Raw genomic sequence first — 17,792 nt, forward strand, 5'->3', positions numbered from 1 at the left:
ATAACTGTTTTTTGTAGTGATAAGGGCGCTTCACCTTACAGATGAGTGCCGCCTGGTCTACAGGTAGCACCTCGTGTACCCCATGGAGGGTCACACAATCAACACACACAGGCTCTTCGTCTTTTAAACAGTAGAGCTGGAGCTCCTTGCGGTGAAGGAGGCAGTGGTCTCCGCTCAACGCCGGCCGGTTCTCATGGATGAAAGACTCACAGGCGCTGTTGAGGTTGCGGTTGGGGGTGGGTTTCTCCCCGGTGCAGTTCTTCCTGCACACGGGGCATGTCTTATTGAGAATGAGAATGAATGAATGAGAACTTTATTTAACAGATTGCAGAATGGGTACAATACAGTACGGCTCAATATACACACAATTGTTAACACATCCACGGCCATCCACGCTGTAAAGCGTTATTGCCTGCCATGCGTTGACCGCCAGATCTCGCTGTACAGCGTTATTGAGATCAATATTTCATTTTTTCGTCATGGCATTCATAATTCATATATACACCTCCGACGCTGCAGCTGGACCCTACGGCTCAATACAACGACGGCTCAATACCGCCGCCTGGTGGATGGTCGGGCGAGTTACACCCGAACAACAGGAAGTGGGGGCTGTGCGTCGATTAAATTCATCCGGCCGTCAGACATTGTTGCAAGGCTCCCGACAGACACTATAGTACATATGGATCGCTTTATAAACTTAATAATAGATATGATTTCGGCGTTTATTGCGACATACAAACCGGAAATGGACCTAGGCGATCGACGTCCTATACTTGGGATATTTCACTGCCAGTCTCTTTGACGCACGGTAAGAGGACACTGACGTTATTTTCAGCCCAATTGTTTATTCATTTCACTGCAAACCATCTGATCATTATATCACCCATACTACATAAAGCATTTACTGACGATCACGGAATTATAAACGCTTAAACAGTTGCCATCCTGTTTCCCCTTCACCCCTTTGTATCTCATACGATTTAGCAAGAGATGTTATGTTCAGTTACAAATTAATATTTCATATCGTATACACGATGAGTGTGACATGAAGCGCTACATTCAGAAAGGGAAAAAAAAGCCCTCGGAAACATTCAGTATTCTGATGTGGCATTTCAAAATAAAAGCCCTCGAAAATGTTATATAAATTTACCTCAACTTTCAGATTATAATTTAAAGGAAAGCACCCATAGTTCAAGGCCAACACCTCAGAGTGTCACCCAGAAACTCTCAGTACATTCTGATGTAGCATTTCAAAATAAAAGCTCTCAATAATGTAATATAAATTAACCTCAACTTTCAGATTATAATTTAAAGGAAAGCACCCAAAGTTCAAGACCAATTCCACTTCAGAGTTGTAAGGGAACACCTCAGAGTGTCACCCAGAAACTTTCAGTACATTCTGATGTGGCATTTCAAAATAAAAGCCCTCGAAAATGTTACTTTCACATTATAATTTAAAGGAAAGCACCCAAAGTTCAAGACCAATTCCACTTCAGAGTTGTAAGTGGAATTGGGAGGATGGGAAAGTTATTATTATTATTATTATAATAGTAATTGGCTATCATACGTGCCTAGCTAGCGTTAGCTAAAAGAGCCCTCGCAGTGAAGTTATTATTATTATAGCTATCATACTGCAATATAAACTGAGTTTTATAGTGAAAAGAGCAGCTTTATTTTGGTCAAGATTGAAGGCTCTATATTGCAGGAAATTGCACATACAGGTGTTCATTAAATGTAAAAAAAATGTAAAAAAATAAAAGAATAAAAAAAAAACTTGCACCCCCACTTTCAACTATAACTAGGCGGCCATGGGTACTGACTATCTGTATGTCATATATGTCATAAATGTCCTGATGAATTGAAAATGGGGGACCCTGATGTAAACAAGACGAAAGTCTTTCTCTGGTCTGCATCCCCTTAACAATTGTGTGTATTGAGCTGTACTGTATTGTACCCATTCTGCAATCTGTTAATAAAGTTTTCAATCAATCAATCAATCAATCAACTTGGTAACGTTAGCATGAACTATACCTTTTTTACCGTAATAAGGCAAGTGTATGCGCAAACAAATAAACGGGTGGACCACTTGACTGTGATATCCTAATTGCAGGCTGGCTTGACCGCAGTAAGATGTGTGACTTGTTTACATCAGGGTCCCCCATTTTCAATTCATAGTGACATTTATGACATACACAACATACATGAAATTTATGGCATAGGGATGATATGGACATACATGACAAACAGGTATTTAGTACCTGTATGCGCTCCCAGCTTTTCTCCAGACATTCTCCACAGAAGCTATGGGTACAAGAGAGAAGCACCGGGTCGCGAAATATGTCTCTGCAGATAGGACAGGTGAGATCCTGCTGAAGAGGTAAGGGAGGTCCCTCTGTCGTGTTTCCATCATCCCACATCATGACCGGTGACAGCGGTGGTGGTGGTGACTGACCACGGTGCAGCTGCAGCCCTACTTCCAGGAAGCGCAAAGTTCAGGCCTCCTACCGTACTTTAAACAAACCTTTGACAAACCGGCGTTTCGAGGAGCGAAGTTGCAAAGGCACTCGCCCCGTTTCATATGTTGAACTTTCCGGTGTATTTGGCTAAACTAGTTAGCTATGACTGTTTGTTTGGAAACCCCTATTGAAAAGTTTGAGATCCTTGGACGTTTGGGTAAGCAACACGCGTTTGGGTGAGACCGTGACGCTAAACACTTCCTGTTTTATATTCAAGGAACTATAAAAGAAGGAAGGGACATTACGTCACTGTGTAGCGAGTGGATGTACATTGGTGCGGACGTGTGGAAACGTTCAGCCATGCCGACATTGATTGATTGATTGATTGAAAACTTTATTAACAGATTGCAGAATGGGCTCAATACACACAATACACACCCTAACTTTCTCACTTTATATGTATATGTTGTGTCTGTCCACTATGTTTGTTCATTTGTTATCTCCCCCCCCCCCCTTATGTAAAGCGACCTTGGGTCCTCTGAAAGGCGCTATATAAAACGAAGTTATTATTATTATTATTATTATTATTATTATTATTATTATTATTATTATTATTATTATTATTATTATTATTAATTGTTAAGGGGATGCAGACCAGAGAAAGACTTTCATCTTGTTTACATCAGGGTCCCCCATTTTCAATTCATCAGGACATATATGACATACATGACATACAGATAGACAGTACTGCTACATCTATATATTTATGACATACCAGATTTGCAAATACAGTACTGTTTGTGATACAAAAAGAGTCCATAAAAGAGAGTATATACATTTGACGTAGAAACTGTACATTGGGAGGAGGTTGGGTAGGAGGAGGTTGGGTAGGTGGGGTGGGGTTGGTTGGGTGGGGGGGTGGTTTGGGGTTGGGTAGGAGGGGTGGGTGGGGAACACTGTACAACTGTACAAGCAATATTGACAAAACCATACTTGGTCATTTACTGTACATTGGAGGGGGTTGGGTTAGGACATTTACAGGGGCCAGTTTCGAATTGCAGTCTCCCGTAGGTGTTCTTTGAGAGTGGTTTTGAAAGTGGGTAGTGATTCACATTCCTTTACAGCTACAGGGGATGCAGACCAGAGAAAGACTTTCGTCTTGTTTACATCAGGGTCCCCCATTTTCAATTCATCATAACATAATATGACATACATGATGACATACAGATAGACAGTACTGCTTACATCTATATGTAGACACCTGAATATGTCTAACAATAATTAAATGTGTCTAACGTTAATTCCTTGCATTCTCTGTGTTTGCGATGACGTTGTGTAACTTGCTGACCTCTCTTGATCCTCCCTATCCTAACATTGACACTTAATAGTGGGACATGATACAGGTACCGCTAGGGGGAGCTGGTGGCGACGTTGGGCAGGGGGACACAGGTGAAGAAGGATGGGCTCAGGGCGCGGCGCCGGCGGCGGAACTTCCTCTTTGTAATGTATGGAGTTAGTAGAGGGACTACTTAACGTTAGGCTACATACGCCCCTCTTGTCCTACATGCTTACGTTACGCACAGGTCATACAAATGTACTGCCGGGTTGGGGGTACGTCATTAAAGCCATGGGTTCAAGCTATCAACATCTCCGTGATTATTGTATTATGTAGACTGGACAAGTTACATTGAAAGAGTGGAGCTTTATTGCCAGGCGAATCTTATCGGCGATGAACAAAAAGCTGTCGTTCTGTTGAGTGTGATGGGCGCAAAGACTTACGGACTGCTGCGCAATTTGCTAGCACCTGTGAAGCCCGCAGAGATGACATTCAAAGAAATTCAGGATACTCTTCAAGACCACTTGAGCCCCAAACCATTGGTAATAGCTGAGAGATTCAAGTTTCACAAGCGAAATCAAGAAAAAGGGGAAAGCATATCTGAATATGTTGCAGAGCTACGCAGATTGTCAGAACACTGTGATTTCAGACTAGGCCTAAATGATGCGTTGAGGGACAGACTGGTTTGTGGTATGCATAATGAAGCTACACAGAAGAAATTACTGTCGGAGAAAGACCTTAAAAAGGCGCTCAACATAGCAATATCTATGGAAACTGCAGCAAGGGGAGCATCAGAAATACAACAAAAAGGGATAGAGTGTGAAACCAATAAAATGTCACTGAAACCAGGAAAGCAATGTTATCGTTGTGGCAAGACATCACACGATCCAGATGAATGTTGGTTCAAAGACAAAGAGTGTAGAAAATGTCAAAAGCAAGGTCACATTGAGAGAGTGTGCAGATCAGGGAAAAAGCAGTACTCTGACAAAACACAAAGTAGCAGGAAAGCAGCACCGAAAGGAAAATACAAAAAGCTGCATAAAGTGACTGAAAAGAGTTCAGATGAACAAGGAAGTGATTCAGAGAGCAGTGACTTAGCATGTCTAGAGCTGCATCGCATGCAAGAGACAAATGCACGTAAAATAATATGGATCACTCCAGAAGTGGCAGGAGCGAGACTCAAAATGGAGTTAGACAGTTATCAGTGATTTCTGAGAACGACTACAAAAGACTGTATCCACAGATAGCTCTTAAGACTACAAAGGTGTTGCTGAAGACACCGGAGAAAGTGTGGCTCCAAAAGGAAAAATGCGGGTCACAGTGAAATACAAAGACAAAACGCAGGAGCTGGACATGTATGTTATACCGAATGGGGGTCCTCCGCTGTTTTGCCGTGAGTGGCTCAGGAAAATTCAACTGGACTGGCATGATGTTAAATCATTGTGTGTGTCAGCAGGAGATGAGAAGAGCGCCACGTCTGGGAGACTGTCAAAGATACTCGCAGAGGCACATGTAGTGTTCGGAAAGGAACTGGGAACACTGAAAGGTATAAAGGCAAAGATTGAGGTCGAGGAGAACGCAAGCCCGACATTTCACAAAGCCCGGCCCGTGCCTTATGCAATCCGCCCCGCAGTAGAAGTGGAGTTGAAAAGCTTGGAACAGACAGGGGTGCTGTCCAAGGTGGAGTAGAGTGAATGGGCGACGCCCATAGTCCCAGTAATGAAGAAAAACAACACAAAGCCAGGAAGTCAAAGTAAAGTACGCATTTGTGGGGACTTCAAAGGGACTGTAAATTCAGTACTCCACACTGTACAGTATCCTCTGCCTCGTATAGAGGACATCTTCGCCTCCCTGTCAGGAGGGGAACGTTTCACTAAAATTGACCTGGCTCAAGCTTACCTTCAGATGGAGGTTGAAGACTCATCAAAGCCGTATCTGACTATCAACACACACAAAGGCCTGTACCAATACAACCGCCTTGTGTTTGGTATAGCTTCAGCCCCAGCTATCTGGCAGAGGACAATGGACCAAGTACTACAAGGAGTCCCAGGTACACAGTGTTACCTTGACGACATTCTTGTCACTGGCAAGGATGATCAGGAGCATCTATCAAACCTGGAACAGGTGCTCACAAGGCTGCGGGAATATGGACTTCGAGCTAACCAACCAAAATGTGAGTTCTTCAAAAAGGAAATATCCTACTGCGGACACGTGATCAACAAGAACGGCTTACACAAATCTCAGGACAAGATTGAAGCTGTGCTTAAAGCACCACCACCAGAGAATGTGTCTCAGCTCCGTTCTTACCTTGGACTTGTAAACTACTACCACAAGTTTTTACCAAATCTATCAACTGTGCTGCACCCTCTGAACACGCTGCTTCAGGCAGGAACACACTGGAAGTGGACTGACAGCTGCAAGAAGGCTTTTCAGGAGTCTAAGAGTCTCATCACGTCAGAACAGGTGCTCGCTCACTTCAATCCGTCCTTACCCATTAAGTTAGCATGTGATGCCTCGCCTTACGGTATTGGAGCGGTGTTGTCACATACATTTGCAGATGGCTCAGAGAAGCCAATAGCCTTCGCCTCAAGATCATTGACTAAAGCTGAGCGCAACTACGCTCAAATTGACCGAGAGGCCCTCAGTCTCGTATGGGGGGTCAAGAAGTTTAACCACTACCTGTATGGTCAAAGGTTCACGCTTCTGACAGACCATCAGCCTCTCATATCTATCTTCAATCCCCGGAAAGGTGTTCCGATAATGACGGCGCAGCGGCTACAGCGGTGGTCACTCTTCCTGGGGGCACATCAGTATGACATTGAGTTCAAGGGGACGAAACAGCATGGGAATGCTGACGGACTGTCACGTCTACCCCTGCAAACCGCAGAGACAGCCGCAGCTGTAGACCCAGCAGAGGTGTTTCACACCACAATCGTCAACCAGCTGCCAGTGACCAACGCTCTCTTCCAAAGAGAGACACGCAACGACCCCACACTGTCACAGATCTATGACATCACTGTGAAGGGGTGGCCACGACACGGTAACTCAATGTATCCAGCATTCTCAGCGAGGAGAGAGTAACTGTCAGTGTGCCAGGGAACGCTGATGTGTGGTTCACGAGTAGTGATTCCGTCCAAGCTGCACACCAGAGTGTTAGAAGCATTACATGAAGGACACCTGGGAACTGTAAAGATGAAGAGCCTGGGCCGCAGTTATATGTGGTGGCCAGGAATCGATAAGCAAATCGAGGACATGGCAAAGAGCTGCCCCGGATGTCAGAAGATGCAGAATGCACCACCACAGGCTGCTCTACATCCATGGGAATGGCCATCATCACCGTGGCAGCGAGTACACATTGATTTTGCAGGACCATTCAAAGACTCAATGTTCTTGATCGCTGTAGATGCGCATTCAAAATGGCCGGAAGTGATAAAAATGAAGTCAACTACATCTGAGAAGACCATTTCTGTGCTGAGGACTGTGTTCGCCAGGAATGGTTTAGCACAACAGATATGCACGGACAATGGACGCCAGTTTGTTTTGGATGAATTCCAGACGTTTGTAAAGAGAAATGGAATCAAGCACTTCACATCTGCACCATACCATCCAGCCACGAATGGCTTGGCAGAAAGATTTGTGCAGACATTCAAGAAAGCAATCAAAGCGATGGATAATAAAGATCTACCGATCCAGCACAAAATCGACAAATTCCTCTTTGCATATCGCAATGCCACACACGCCACTACCAACCAGATGCCAGCGATGCTGTTTCTCAAAAGAAACCTGAGATCTCACATGGACCTTCTCAAACCAGATGTGCGACGTGACGTGGAGGACAAACAGTTCAAACATCTCAACGACAAACCAACAAGGAGCTTCAAAGTAGGACAGACAGTTCTCGCTCGTGATTATAGGAAGGACAAGTGGAACACCGGAACAATCACTTCACGTGATGGACCACTCATGTATACGGTGGACATGGGAGATGATGTATGGAGACGTCATGTTGACCAAATCCTGGACACTCAGGTACAGAACAGTGTGTCACCTGGCCTGGACTCACCTGAGCAGGAAATAGACAATCCAGTTTTCTCAGCATCACCCACCACAGCGCCATCTGAAACTGAGAGCTCTAGTGCTGATACCTCACCACCTGAGATGTCTCCACAGCCTGGTTCCCCGCTCTCAAGCGAGCCAGTGAGACGCTACCCAGAGAGGCAGCGTAAACCGCCTCAGAGACTTGATCTGTAGCCTAAAGGCCATGTTGTTGTTGTGTGTTCAGACATGTTTGAAAACATAATGTCATAGTTAATAGACATTTGGTTAAGATTTGATGTAGGCCATACATTTATTGTGGAAACAATTATTGTTATTACTTATGTTTATATAGGCCTACCGTTAAGCTAAAGGGGGAGGATGTGTAATGTATGGAGTTAGTAGAGGGACTACTTAACGTTAGGCTACATACGCCCCTCTTGTCCTGCATGCTTACGTTACGCACGGGTCATACAAATGTACTGCCGGGTTGGGGGTACGTCATTAAAGCCATGGGTTCAAGCTATCAACATCTCCGTGATTATTGTATTATGTAGTTGTGTAGTTAGACAACATACACGACACTCTTCATCGTTTTCCAGAGAAGGAAGAGGTCGCTTGGAGCTGGAGCTCCGGGCATCAAGCACGCGAGATATAAACCCAGTTACGAGGCGGGTTAGTAATGGAATATGCGATAGCTTAGCTTTCAGTTAATGCTAAAGAGACATTGTGAACAAAGAAGCAGACGAGCTACTGCCGAAGAGTGTGGTAGATATTGCACACGTTGCGTTTTAGCTAAAGTATAGGCGTCATGACAGGGGGTCGTCCCGACCCACAGCTTAGCTTCAGTTAGGTTAGCACCACAGTTTAGCCCACGTGTCGCCCCACCCCTTCAGCCCAGCAGTGGACGTCACTGCACTGCACGCACCTCCAGCCCCTCCGAGCCGTTACCCCAGCAGTCACCTGCCTAACGTCTACCCAGCCCCGCCGCCTGCTATCACGGGACCTCTCGACGGCCATCTCACCACACGGACGTTCGGTGGTGGGAGCAGGCCTGCCCTTGGTTAAGTACACTCAAGCCAGTTACAGTGAGCGCTCCGAGTGCTGGAACTTTATCGGTAGACATTCTCTTTGTGCGGCGCGGGCCCTTTAAGGGCGAAGAGAAGCAGTACTTTGAACTGACACTGGTAACAGTGTTTAGGGGCGCCCCGACATTTATTATTTTGGGGAAGCCGGCTATAGATAGGACTTTTGTTTTCAATGTGGGCCCACTGTCTTTTGGTTGAATGTGGTGTGATAACGTGTGTTCTTTTATAAAATTCCCATTGAATAGCTCCTGTATCCCTCTCCCTCTTCCTCCCCTCTCTCCCCACCTACGGGGAAACGAACAAGTATCTAAACCCTTAAAGGGACGGGTTTTATTACTGTGTCTTGCCCAGTGTGGGAAGAACTTTAGTCATTACCGTAGAGCGAGAGCACTAGGTGCCCAGTGTGGAAAGAGCTTTGATTCTTGTGTAAATACATGTCAAAAGAATAAGACTTTCAGTAAAAGAGAGCTAAATGGGAACACTATGTGCGTGTCTGTTAATATGCATTCTGTCTAACCCTTTCCTTTCCGGGTAATGTGCATTATTGTTTAACCCTTTCCCCACCCCCTGCCTATGCCTCATTGGGACAGGTCTCTACTCGCCCATCAGGAAGGGTACTGCTTTGGGGAGAAAGTATATCATCCATCATTACTGCCATCGGGTGTGGGAGGGCACAGGAAGTATTGGGGGAAGTGTGGGTGTGTGGGGAGCTACTGCTAATCGCCCTGGAGGGCAAGAAGGACCAGCGCACCACCCCTAGGTTAGTGAATCCTAGGCCCCATCCACTGCATCTGCTAAACCTCCACTCCAATACTCCTGGCCTACAGTCGGGGACTCAGCCAGACCCAGCTCTGCTGCGTTCCCACTACCAGGTGGCAGTGTACATCCACTCCCATAAAGCAGGGATACTCCACCCTGCTACTACATATACATTCATAACATACCTGAAGCTGCAAATATGAATTGCCCCACGCGGGATCAATAAAGTTGTCTGAATCTGAATACCAGATTTACAAATACAGTACTGTTTTTGATACAAGAAGAGTCTAAAAAAGAGTATATACATTTGACGAAGAAACTGTACATTGCAGGAGGTTGGTAGGAGGGGGGGGGGGTTGGGTAGGTGGGAAACTACATTGGAGATGGGGGGGGGGGGGTTGGGTATAGGCGGGGGGGGGGGGGGTGTAACTGTACATTGGAGATGGGGGGGGGGGGGGGGGGGGTTGGTTAGGCGGGGGGTAACTGTACATTGGATTATCGACCAAACCTTACTTGGTCCCAAGAAGAGGGTCTTGTGTATTCTTGGGAATGAATGAATGAATGAATGGCCATTTAAGCAGGTTATTACCTCAATACTCAGATGTCAGAATATCGGTATTTTGTTGCATTATTAACTAGATAGCGTTTGATATATTGGTTGTTGTATATTTCTTCAGATAGCTTGTATATTTAATTGTAATATGCTGTATGCTTCAATAGAACTGGCACCAGCAAGTAAGTCTAGCCCCAAGCACCGGTGGTAATTCTGACGTGTGACCCTTCCTTTAATTTCTTTTTATAGTTTCCTTGTTTTCTCTCTGAACTGGAGTACTGTGTGACTGTGTTGACGTCGATTGCCCTTCTTCTCTGTGTTTAATGGCAGGTCGCAAACCAACATATGTCTTCTTCTGTTTTGTTTCACAGCGACATTACCGCCATCTATTGGTAATTGGGATTGTTGTTTACATGTTGCATTTCCCCATGTGGAATGCACATGATTGGATAAATTACATGCTGGTGCCTGGTGCTCTAGTGACTTTTAGTTGATAAATGTTATCTATAGCACCTATAGCATCTATAGTACTGTCTATCTGCATGTCATGTATGTCATATATGTTATGATTAATTGAAAATATGAATTCTCTCTCCTCATCCTGTGCTCGTACTTTACTCAACAAACTCAACAACACTGATAAGCTCTCCTCTCTCTGTCCATTGGTGTCAGACACCTTGCTTCACAAACACTTCCAGAGACCATGACCTTCTCAACATCCCAATCGACTGGCACAGGACAAATAACACCTTTCAATGGGGCTTTTACCTTAAATGGGCTGTAAGTGGTATTTATTTGTTAAAATAAGTCTTAGTTTAGTTTAGTTTATTTATTTAGCACATTATAAAAAAAAAATTTATAAAAAAAACAGTGCTAGGAGGGAACGAAGCCCAAAGGGCTTGTACAAAGTTCCACTCCCATCTCATAAATAAATAAATAGCTCTAAACATTCTTTTTTATTTTTGTCAGACCATCAGACCATTTGCTGTGTGGAGTTATCTCTCCTGATTGGATAAAGTGGGAATGGGATACCAGACAGATTTATTTTTTGTTTTCTTCAGAGCGGAGGGACAGTTACAGACCCATGTTACAGACAAAACACTTTATGTCAGTGCTGGCTGATGTCGGAAAGTAGAGCTATTATTTTAACATGTAGACCTGTGTGTCTGAACCTGATGTTTTCCAAGCTTTGTTAATTTCAATGTACGTCTTTGTTGAACCAAATTACTAGACCCCTCCTTGTAATCCTCATTTCAATGTCCGTCTCTGTTTACACAAATTATCAGACCCCTCCTTGTAATCCTCATTTCGATGTCCGTCTCTGTTGACACAAATGACCAGACCCCTCCTCATTTCTTTCACTTTCCCTAATTGTACTTCAACCAAGTCCTATAATACACCATCCTCTGAGTTGCCAATTAGTTTCACTCCAACTCGCATGGACTCATCTGGTTCTTTATTCGATTTTTCATCAGCAATTTCTAGGTAGTTGTCATAATTATATTCGATATTCGGGGCTCCGTTTATCCCTTCTTGGTGACGGTGTAAAAGTCTTTCTATATTCAGGGCTTGCTGCACTAACATCCATCCATTTGTCATGGGTGGAAAGGAATCACAATCTGAGCATGACATAAGAAAAAATGGACACCATGTGAATATGGTCTATGGTTTATTTTCATGAACCTTTTTTTAAAGGAGCTGTAAGTGGTATTTATTTGTTAAAATGTGTTTGGTCAGTAACATGGGTTTCCCAGTCCCTCCTCTCTGCATTAAACAGAAAATACACTTGATCCAATCAGAAGAGAGAACTGAAAAATAAAACATCTGAGAAAAATAAGAAATAAAAACGAGTTTTAAGCAAATATATGCTTTAAACAGGTAAACTAATCTACCAGTGCAGTAAGCAAAACTGGCTTGGCAAAATTTCTTGAAATAAGTAAATGGTAAATGAACTGCATTCATATAGCGCTTTTATCCAAAGCACTTTACAATTTATGCTTCACATTCACCCACTCACTCACACATTCATACACAGACAGAGGAGGCAACCATACAAGGTGCCGACCTGCTCATCGGGAGCAGTTAGGGGTTAAGCGTCTTGCTCAAGGACACTTCGACACGCTGGCAGGAATCAAACCAGGAACCTTCCGATTACCAGACGACTGCTCTACCTCCTGAGCCACTGTCGCCCCCTAAATATATCTAGGGTTCTCTCTCCTGATTGGATAAAGTGGAACGGGATACCAGAAAAAGAAATGTCTTTTTACTGCAGGGCTGAGGGACTGGGACTGGGAGACCCATGTTACTGACCAAACACTAAATGTCAGTGATGGCTGTCAGACTGTAGAGCTATTTAACACTTATTTTAACCAAAAATACCACTTACAGCATCTTTAATACAGCTACAGGAAACAAGGTTTTGATTAACTTAAAATATACAGTGAAATGGTTTGAATGATATGTATATATATTGTGGATGACGGTATAATAAAAAATCCATGGATCCATGGTTGATATTTGCTATCATGAACCATTTCTAAAAAGTCAGCCCTATGCTGATGTATACATTCACTTACTTGAGCCCTTCACTGTATTTAGATTAGATTTGATTAGATTAGATTAAAATGTATTGCACAATTACAGTACAACGAAGCACTTCATGATAATGGGGGTGGCAGAGGAATGTTTCGACACTGGCACGATGGAGGTGGTTCTAAACTAAGCATGCTGGGAAAACTGCCTGGGTTGAAGATGTCAGTTAAGACCTCGGTTAGCTGCTCAGCGCAGTGAGCACATGACCAGGGATACCATCAGGGCCAGCGACCTTATATGCATTAGTCCTGCTCAGTGCAGCACACACGTCGGTGGGGGAGAGAGTGAGGGGTTGGAAGTTAGCAGGGAGAGCAGCCTTGATGGGCACCTCCTGGTTGTCCCTGTCAAAGCGGGCATAAAGGTTATTGAGCTCATCAGAGAGGGAGGGGTCAGTGGTTGGGGAAGAGTTGTTGGTGGGTTTATAGTCTGTGATGGCCTGGATGTCCTGCCACATGGGTCGGAGTGGTGGAAGTGCTCTTCAACCCTTACCTTGTGGCTGTGCTTGGCCCCCTTGATTCCTCTATTCAGGTTAGCCCTGCCTGAACAGTAGGCCTGCATGTCAGATCTAAAAGCAGTGTCACATGCCTTTAGTAGTGTACGGACCTCTCTGTTTATCCACGGTTTCTGATTGGGGAGGTGTAGGAGTCAATGTCAGTATGGGAGTCCAGGAAGGCCTGGGTGGCAAACATACTCCAGTTCACGAGACCCTCTTCTTGGGACCAAGTAAGGTTTCAACAACAATCCAATGTACAGTTACAACCCCACCTATATATATATGTTATTTACAACTATATAGTTATTTATATTGTTGTAGTAGAATACAAATACATTATTTCACTGTAGAAATGAGAATAGTTGGGTACACAGACTTTTCTAGAGGATATTAAGAAACCATGCTAAGGTAAGCTTAAGGGCATACTGAAATACTGCTCGATACCGCCTAACAAGAAAACAAATAATACTACTTTGAACTCAGAACAGCCCCTCTTTTTTTTTTGAATACTTGAAACCCTTTTTTTGTGGAATATTTGATGCGGCCCAGCCTCACCCAGACTCTACCTCCAGCGGCCCCCAGGTAAATTGAGTTTGAGACCCCTGGCATTGACTAACAGCACCCAGGTCATTAAACTTCACTGGGTCCTACAGATGGACTCACTCTAGTATATAGAATTACACTGTATCTTGGGTGTTGGTAGGTGCAGCTGGGCAGTAGCCAGGCAACTTATTCCTACCTAAATATTTTATTATTATTATTGGGTCATTATTCCTACCTATACATATTATTAGGTCATTATTCCAACCTAAACATCTTATTATTATCATCAAGGTTGTTATTCCTTCCTAAACATCTTATTATTATTATTAATATTGGGTCATTATTCCTACCTAAACATATTATTATTATTAGGATTTATTCCTACATAAACATATTATTATTAATATTATTATCATTATTAGGTAATTATTCCTACCTAAACATCTTATTATTATTAGGTAATTATTCCTACCTAAACATCTTACTAATGAAGCACAATCTTGTGTCACAATCACAAATCTGGGTCTGTTCTAAACAGTGAATGAGGCAGTGACTTTGTGGCCCTGATGTGTGCGAGTTGAGATTTTACACCGACCTACACCAGGTTTATGTTCACGCTTAGCTGACGCTTTTATCCAAAGCTACTTACGACGAGTGTGTGTACAACGAGCCAGCAAAGGGATTACACTCCTGGCGAGAAGCATGCAACTGCAGAGCCGCAGAGCCAGCGGTCCGGCGGTCTGGGGACCGCTCAGCAGCGCCACCCACCCAATGGCTGAATTGCCAATGGCTGAATTGGAGTATTGCACTGTGTATGTATACTGGATATGAACAGCAGTATTATAGGCCTACATCAGTAGGCTAATTGTACAGCCAGCAATATTATACATTATTATACATGACTATTCTATGCAAGTAGGCTATGTCTAAGTTATTTTACAATATTATACATAAACTGTTTGTTTGTTTTTTAATCTGTTTATTACTTGTTTTTTATTATTATTTATTTTCAATTTATGTTCGAAATAAATAAACTCATTCATTCAAGATATTGTGTCAGCAAAAGTATAGTTACTGGCTGTACAATACTGCTGTAGGCCTATAATACTGCTGTTCATATCCAGTATACACATATTTACATTAAACATAATATTCACCATTCCTTAACTACCATCATACGTACCCACCACATCACATAGACTGTAGTGTATAGCAAAAGTATACCGTTACCTTATATTTATGTAAATAAGTAAGGCAATTGAAATATAACAGAACTTGCGGCATCATATTGTTAATTTTGTTGTCAATCTGCAGTACGGCTCAATACACACAATTGTTGGGCAGATGCAGACCAGAGAAAGACTTCCGTCTTGTTTACATCAGGGTCCCCCATTTGCAATTCATCATAAATGTACAGTTCCCCCCCCCCCCCCCCCCCTTGTATATATTTACTGTTAGGATCTCTGTTTAACAGTACTGTATATTTGCATATCTTGTATGTCACAAATGTAACAGTACTGCATATATGTATGTCATAAATGTCATGATTAGTTTAGATTAGATTTTTATATCTGTATATTGAGTATGTCATTATGAATTGAAAATGGGGGACCCTGATGTAAACAAGACGAAAGTATTTCTCTGGTCTGCATCCCCTTAACAATTGTGTGTATTGAGCTGTACTGTACCCATTCTGCAATCTGTTCATTAAAGTTTAAATAAACGCATTAATTCAAGATATCTGGCCTCGCGCGGATCTCACAGCTGTGCCCGCACAGTGCAATACTCCAATTCAGCCAGTGGCAATTCAGCCATTGGGTGGGTGGCGCTCAGACCGCCGGACCTGAGAGCGCCGCTGGCTCTGCGGCTCTGCAGTTGCATACTATTGCTCCTGGCAGTCAACAATAAGTGGTATTGTTCGTCCGGAGGTTAGAGGGTGCTATTCCCCTTGTTACATGGAACGGCAGGTATCGAGCCAACCACACAACATTATGGGAAATGTGCTTACTATCTTCTCCAATCAGACAAGGAGATAGATAGCAATGTCCTCTCTGTGTGAGTTTCAGTTAGTTTAATATAGCCATGTTGATTTCTCTATTCTAATCATGCTGGCAACTCTGAGTTGTCATGTTGTGAAATATACTTTTACAATGAGCTTTCCAATGCACCATCAATCCCTGTTTATGGCGCCAATGAAAACAAAGGGGGGCGAATGTAACGTTTAAAAGTGTCATATCACCCTTCTTATTGGTTGACATACATCGACAACCTTGCCGTTCTTCCCAATAGTAAAGAACATAAACGCATAATATGCTGATTAAGGAGGCGCGTGCTGATCGACGGAGAAACAGGCCAACGAAGTTACGGGATGTACATCTATTGAATATTCATGATAAAGTAGGCGGTGTTTTAGGTGGAAGGCTGGGTGCGAAGTAAAATGGAGGTTTAGTTAGCGCCTAGCAGCCATTGACGGTAGGAGGCTACTGTAAAAGAGCGCCCAAGTGTACCGTGTTTTATTTTCAGTTTTCCTTTGTTGCGACTTGTTTTTTTGCGCTTTCTTTGGGCTCCAAAATGGATATGAAGAAGAGGATCAGCTTGGAGCTGAGGAACAGGAGCCCAGCCGCGGTATGCAACTATAACGTTATTTATTTATTTCCCAAGAATGTAATGCAGGATGCAGTCTCTCCACCGTGGATGTGAAAGGACGATGCTATCAATGCCATGTTATTCGGCAACGAGCCACAACGACACACATAGATTGATTGAAAACTTTATTAACAGATTGCAGAATGGGTACAGTACAGCTCAATACATACAATTGTTAAGGGGATGCAGACCAGAGAAATACTTTCGTCTTGTTTACATCAGGGTCCCCCATTTTCAATTCATCATAGAGAGCGTGTTTCGGATGTGTCGTAAATTAAGTAACGTCCCAAGGGCAACTGGTTCGAAATCATGACCCAGAAAAGCACTTGTGGCGTTTTCAACCAGTGTGGTGGAAGCCCGCCGTCAGATGTTGACTGCGCGTGCGGTCGAAACACTTGGACTGAGCTCGCGAGGCGGGCATGATATGATGCTCGTGCGGTCGAGACACTTGGACTGAGCTCGCGAGGCGGGCACGATAAGATGCTCGTGCGGTCGAAACACTTGGACTGAGCTCGCGAGGCGGGCACGATATGATGCTCGTGCGGTCGAACACTTGGAACTGAGCTCGCGAGGCGGGCACGATAAGATGCTCGTGCGGTCGAGACACTTGGGACTGAGCTCGCGAGGCGGGCACGATATGATGCTCGTGCGGTCGAAACACTTGGACTGAGCTCGCGAGGCGGACAAAAAAACTCGCGCGTAGTAGCACCGCTATGGCACGCTAGCATGAAAAGCTAACCTGGTGTAATGGAGTTTTCGCCCAACCCACACAGCTAATGGCGACGTTTTCAGGATTTCAGCTTTGCTACCGTTACCCCGACAGTAACGTCAGTACGTGCCGTCAGCCGTGCTAAAAGTTCAAGTCCATACCATAGACAACGTCGTATCAACTAATACGCGTGCCTAACAATACGTGGTGAATGTGATGTACATTCGAAATAGCCCAGCGTTTATGGGGTGAGCTAGCATTACCAAATTTGTCGGCGAATAAGTATTTGATACATGATTTCCCCCTTTCATTGATCCCGTGTTAATAAACGACTTGGTTGATCAAAGTACAGTAATCGATCATGTGCATGAGTGCATCGCATCTGTTTTGAGCAATCGTCAGTTAGTAGAATGCCAAAATATATTACGTCCTCCTCCAGTACTTGATGTTGTAAGACGTTACTGCAGGCTGCTCGTCTAACCCCATCTACAGCCAGTCATTCATTCACCACCAGTCTGGTAACTTGTTGTCCCACAGTGGAGGTGGTGTCATTCTGGGGATGACGATTTTTTTAACGTCCGA

General features: G+C 43.8%; 2 protein-coding genes across 4 annotated transcripts in view; one reads left to right on the forward strand and one right to left on the reverse strand.

Annotated features, from left to right (window-relative positions):
• Positions 1-2,687, reverse strand: part of trim35-28 (tripartite motif containing 35-28) — a 34,219-nt gene extending 31,532 nt beyond the window's left edge. Inside the window, exons 1-2 of one of the 3 annotated variants that reach the window (XM_084336411.1) lie at positions 2,259-2,687; positions 35-263 (exon numbers count right to left, since the gene is read on the reverse strand). In XM_084336411.1, coding sequence (XP_084192537.1) covers positions 35-263; positions 2,259-2,410 — 381 coding nt within the window. In that variant the 5' untranslated portion in view covers positions 2,411-2,687. Of the gene's footprint in view, positions 1-34; positions 281-2,258 lie in introns of all 3 variants that reach the window. The other 2 variants (XM_084336410.1, XM_084336412.1) reach the window with 2 other exon arrangements.
• Positions 2,688-16,280: 13,593 nt separating this feature from the next.
• The window catches only part of LOC311246278 (acidic leucine-rich nuclear phosphoprotein 32 family member D-like), a 44,605-nt gene continuing 43,093 nt past the window's right edge, over positions 16,281-17,792 (forward strand). Inside the window, exon 1 of the mRNA XM_084336413.1 lies at positions 16,281-16,480. Coding sequence (XP_084192539.1) covers positions 16,427-16,480 — 54 coding nt within the window. The 5' untranslated portion in view covers positions 16,281-16,426. The remainder of the gene's footprint in view (positions 16,481-17,792) is intronic.

The sequence above is a fragment of the Notolepis coatsorum genome, assembly GCF_963971535.1.
Source record: "Notolepis coatsorum genome assembly, chromosome: 19".
Classification (NCBI taxonomy): domain Eukaryota; kingdom Metazoa; phylum Chordata; class Actinopteri; order Aulopiformes; family Paralepididae; genus Notolepis; species Notolepis coatsorum.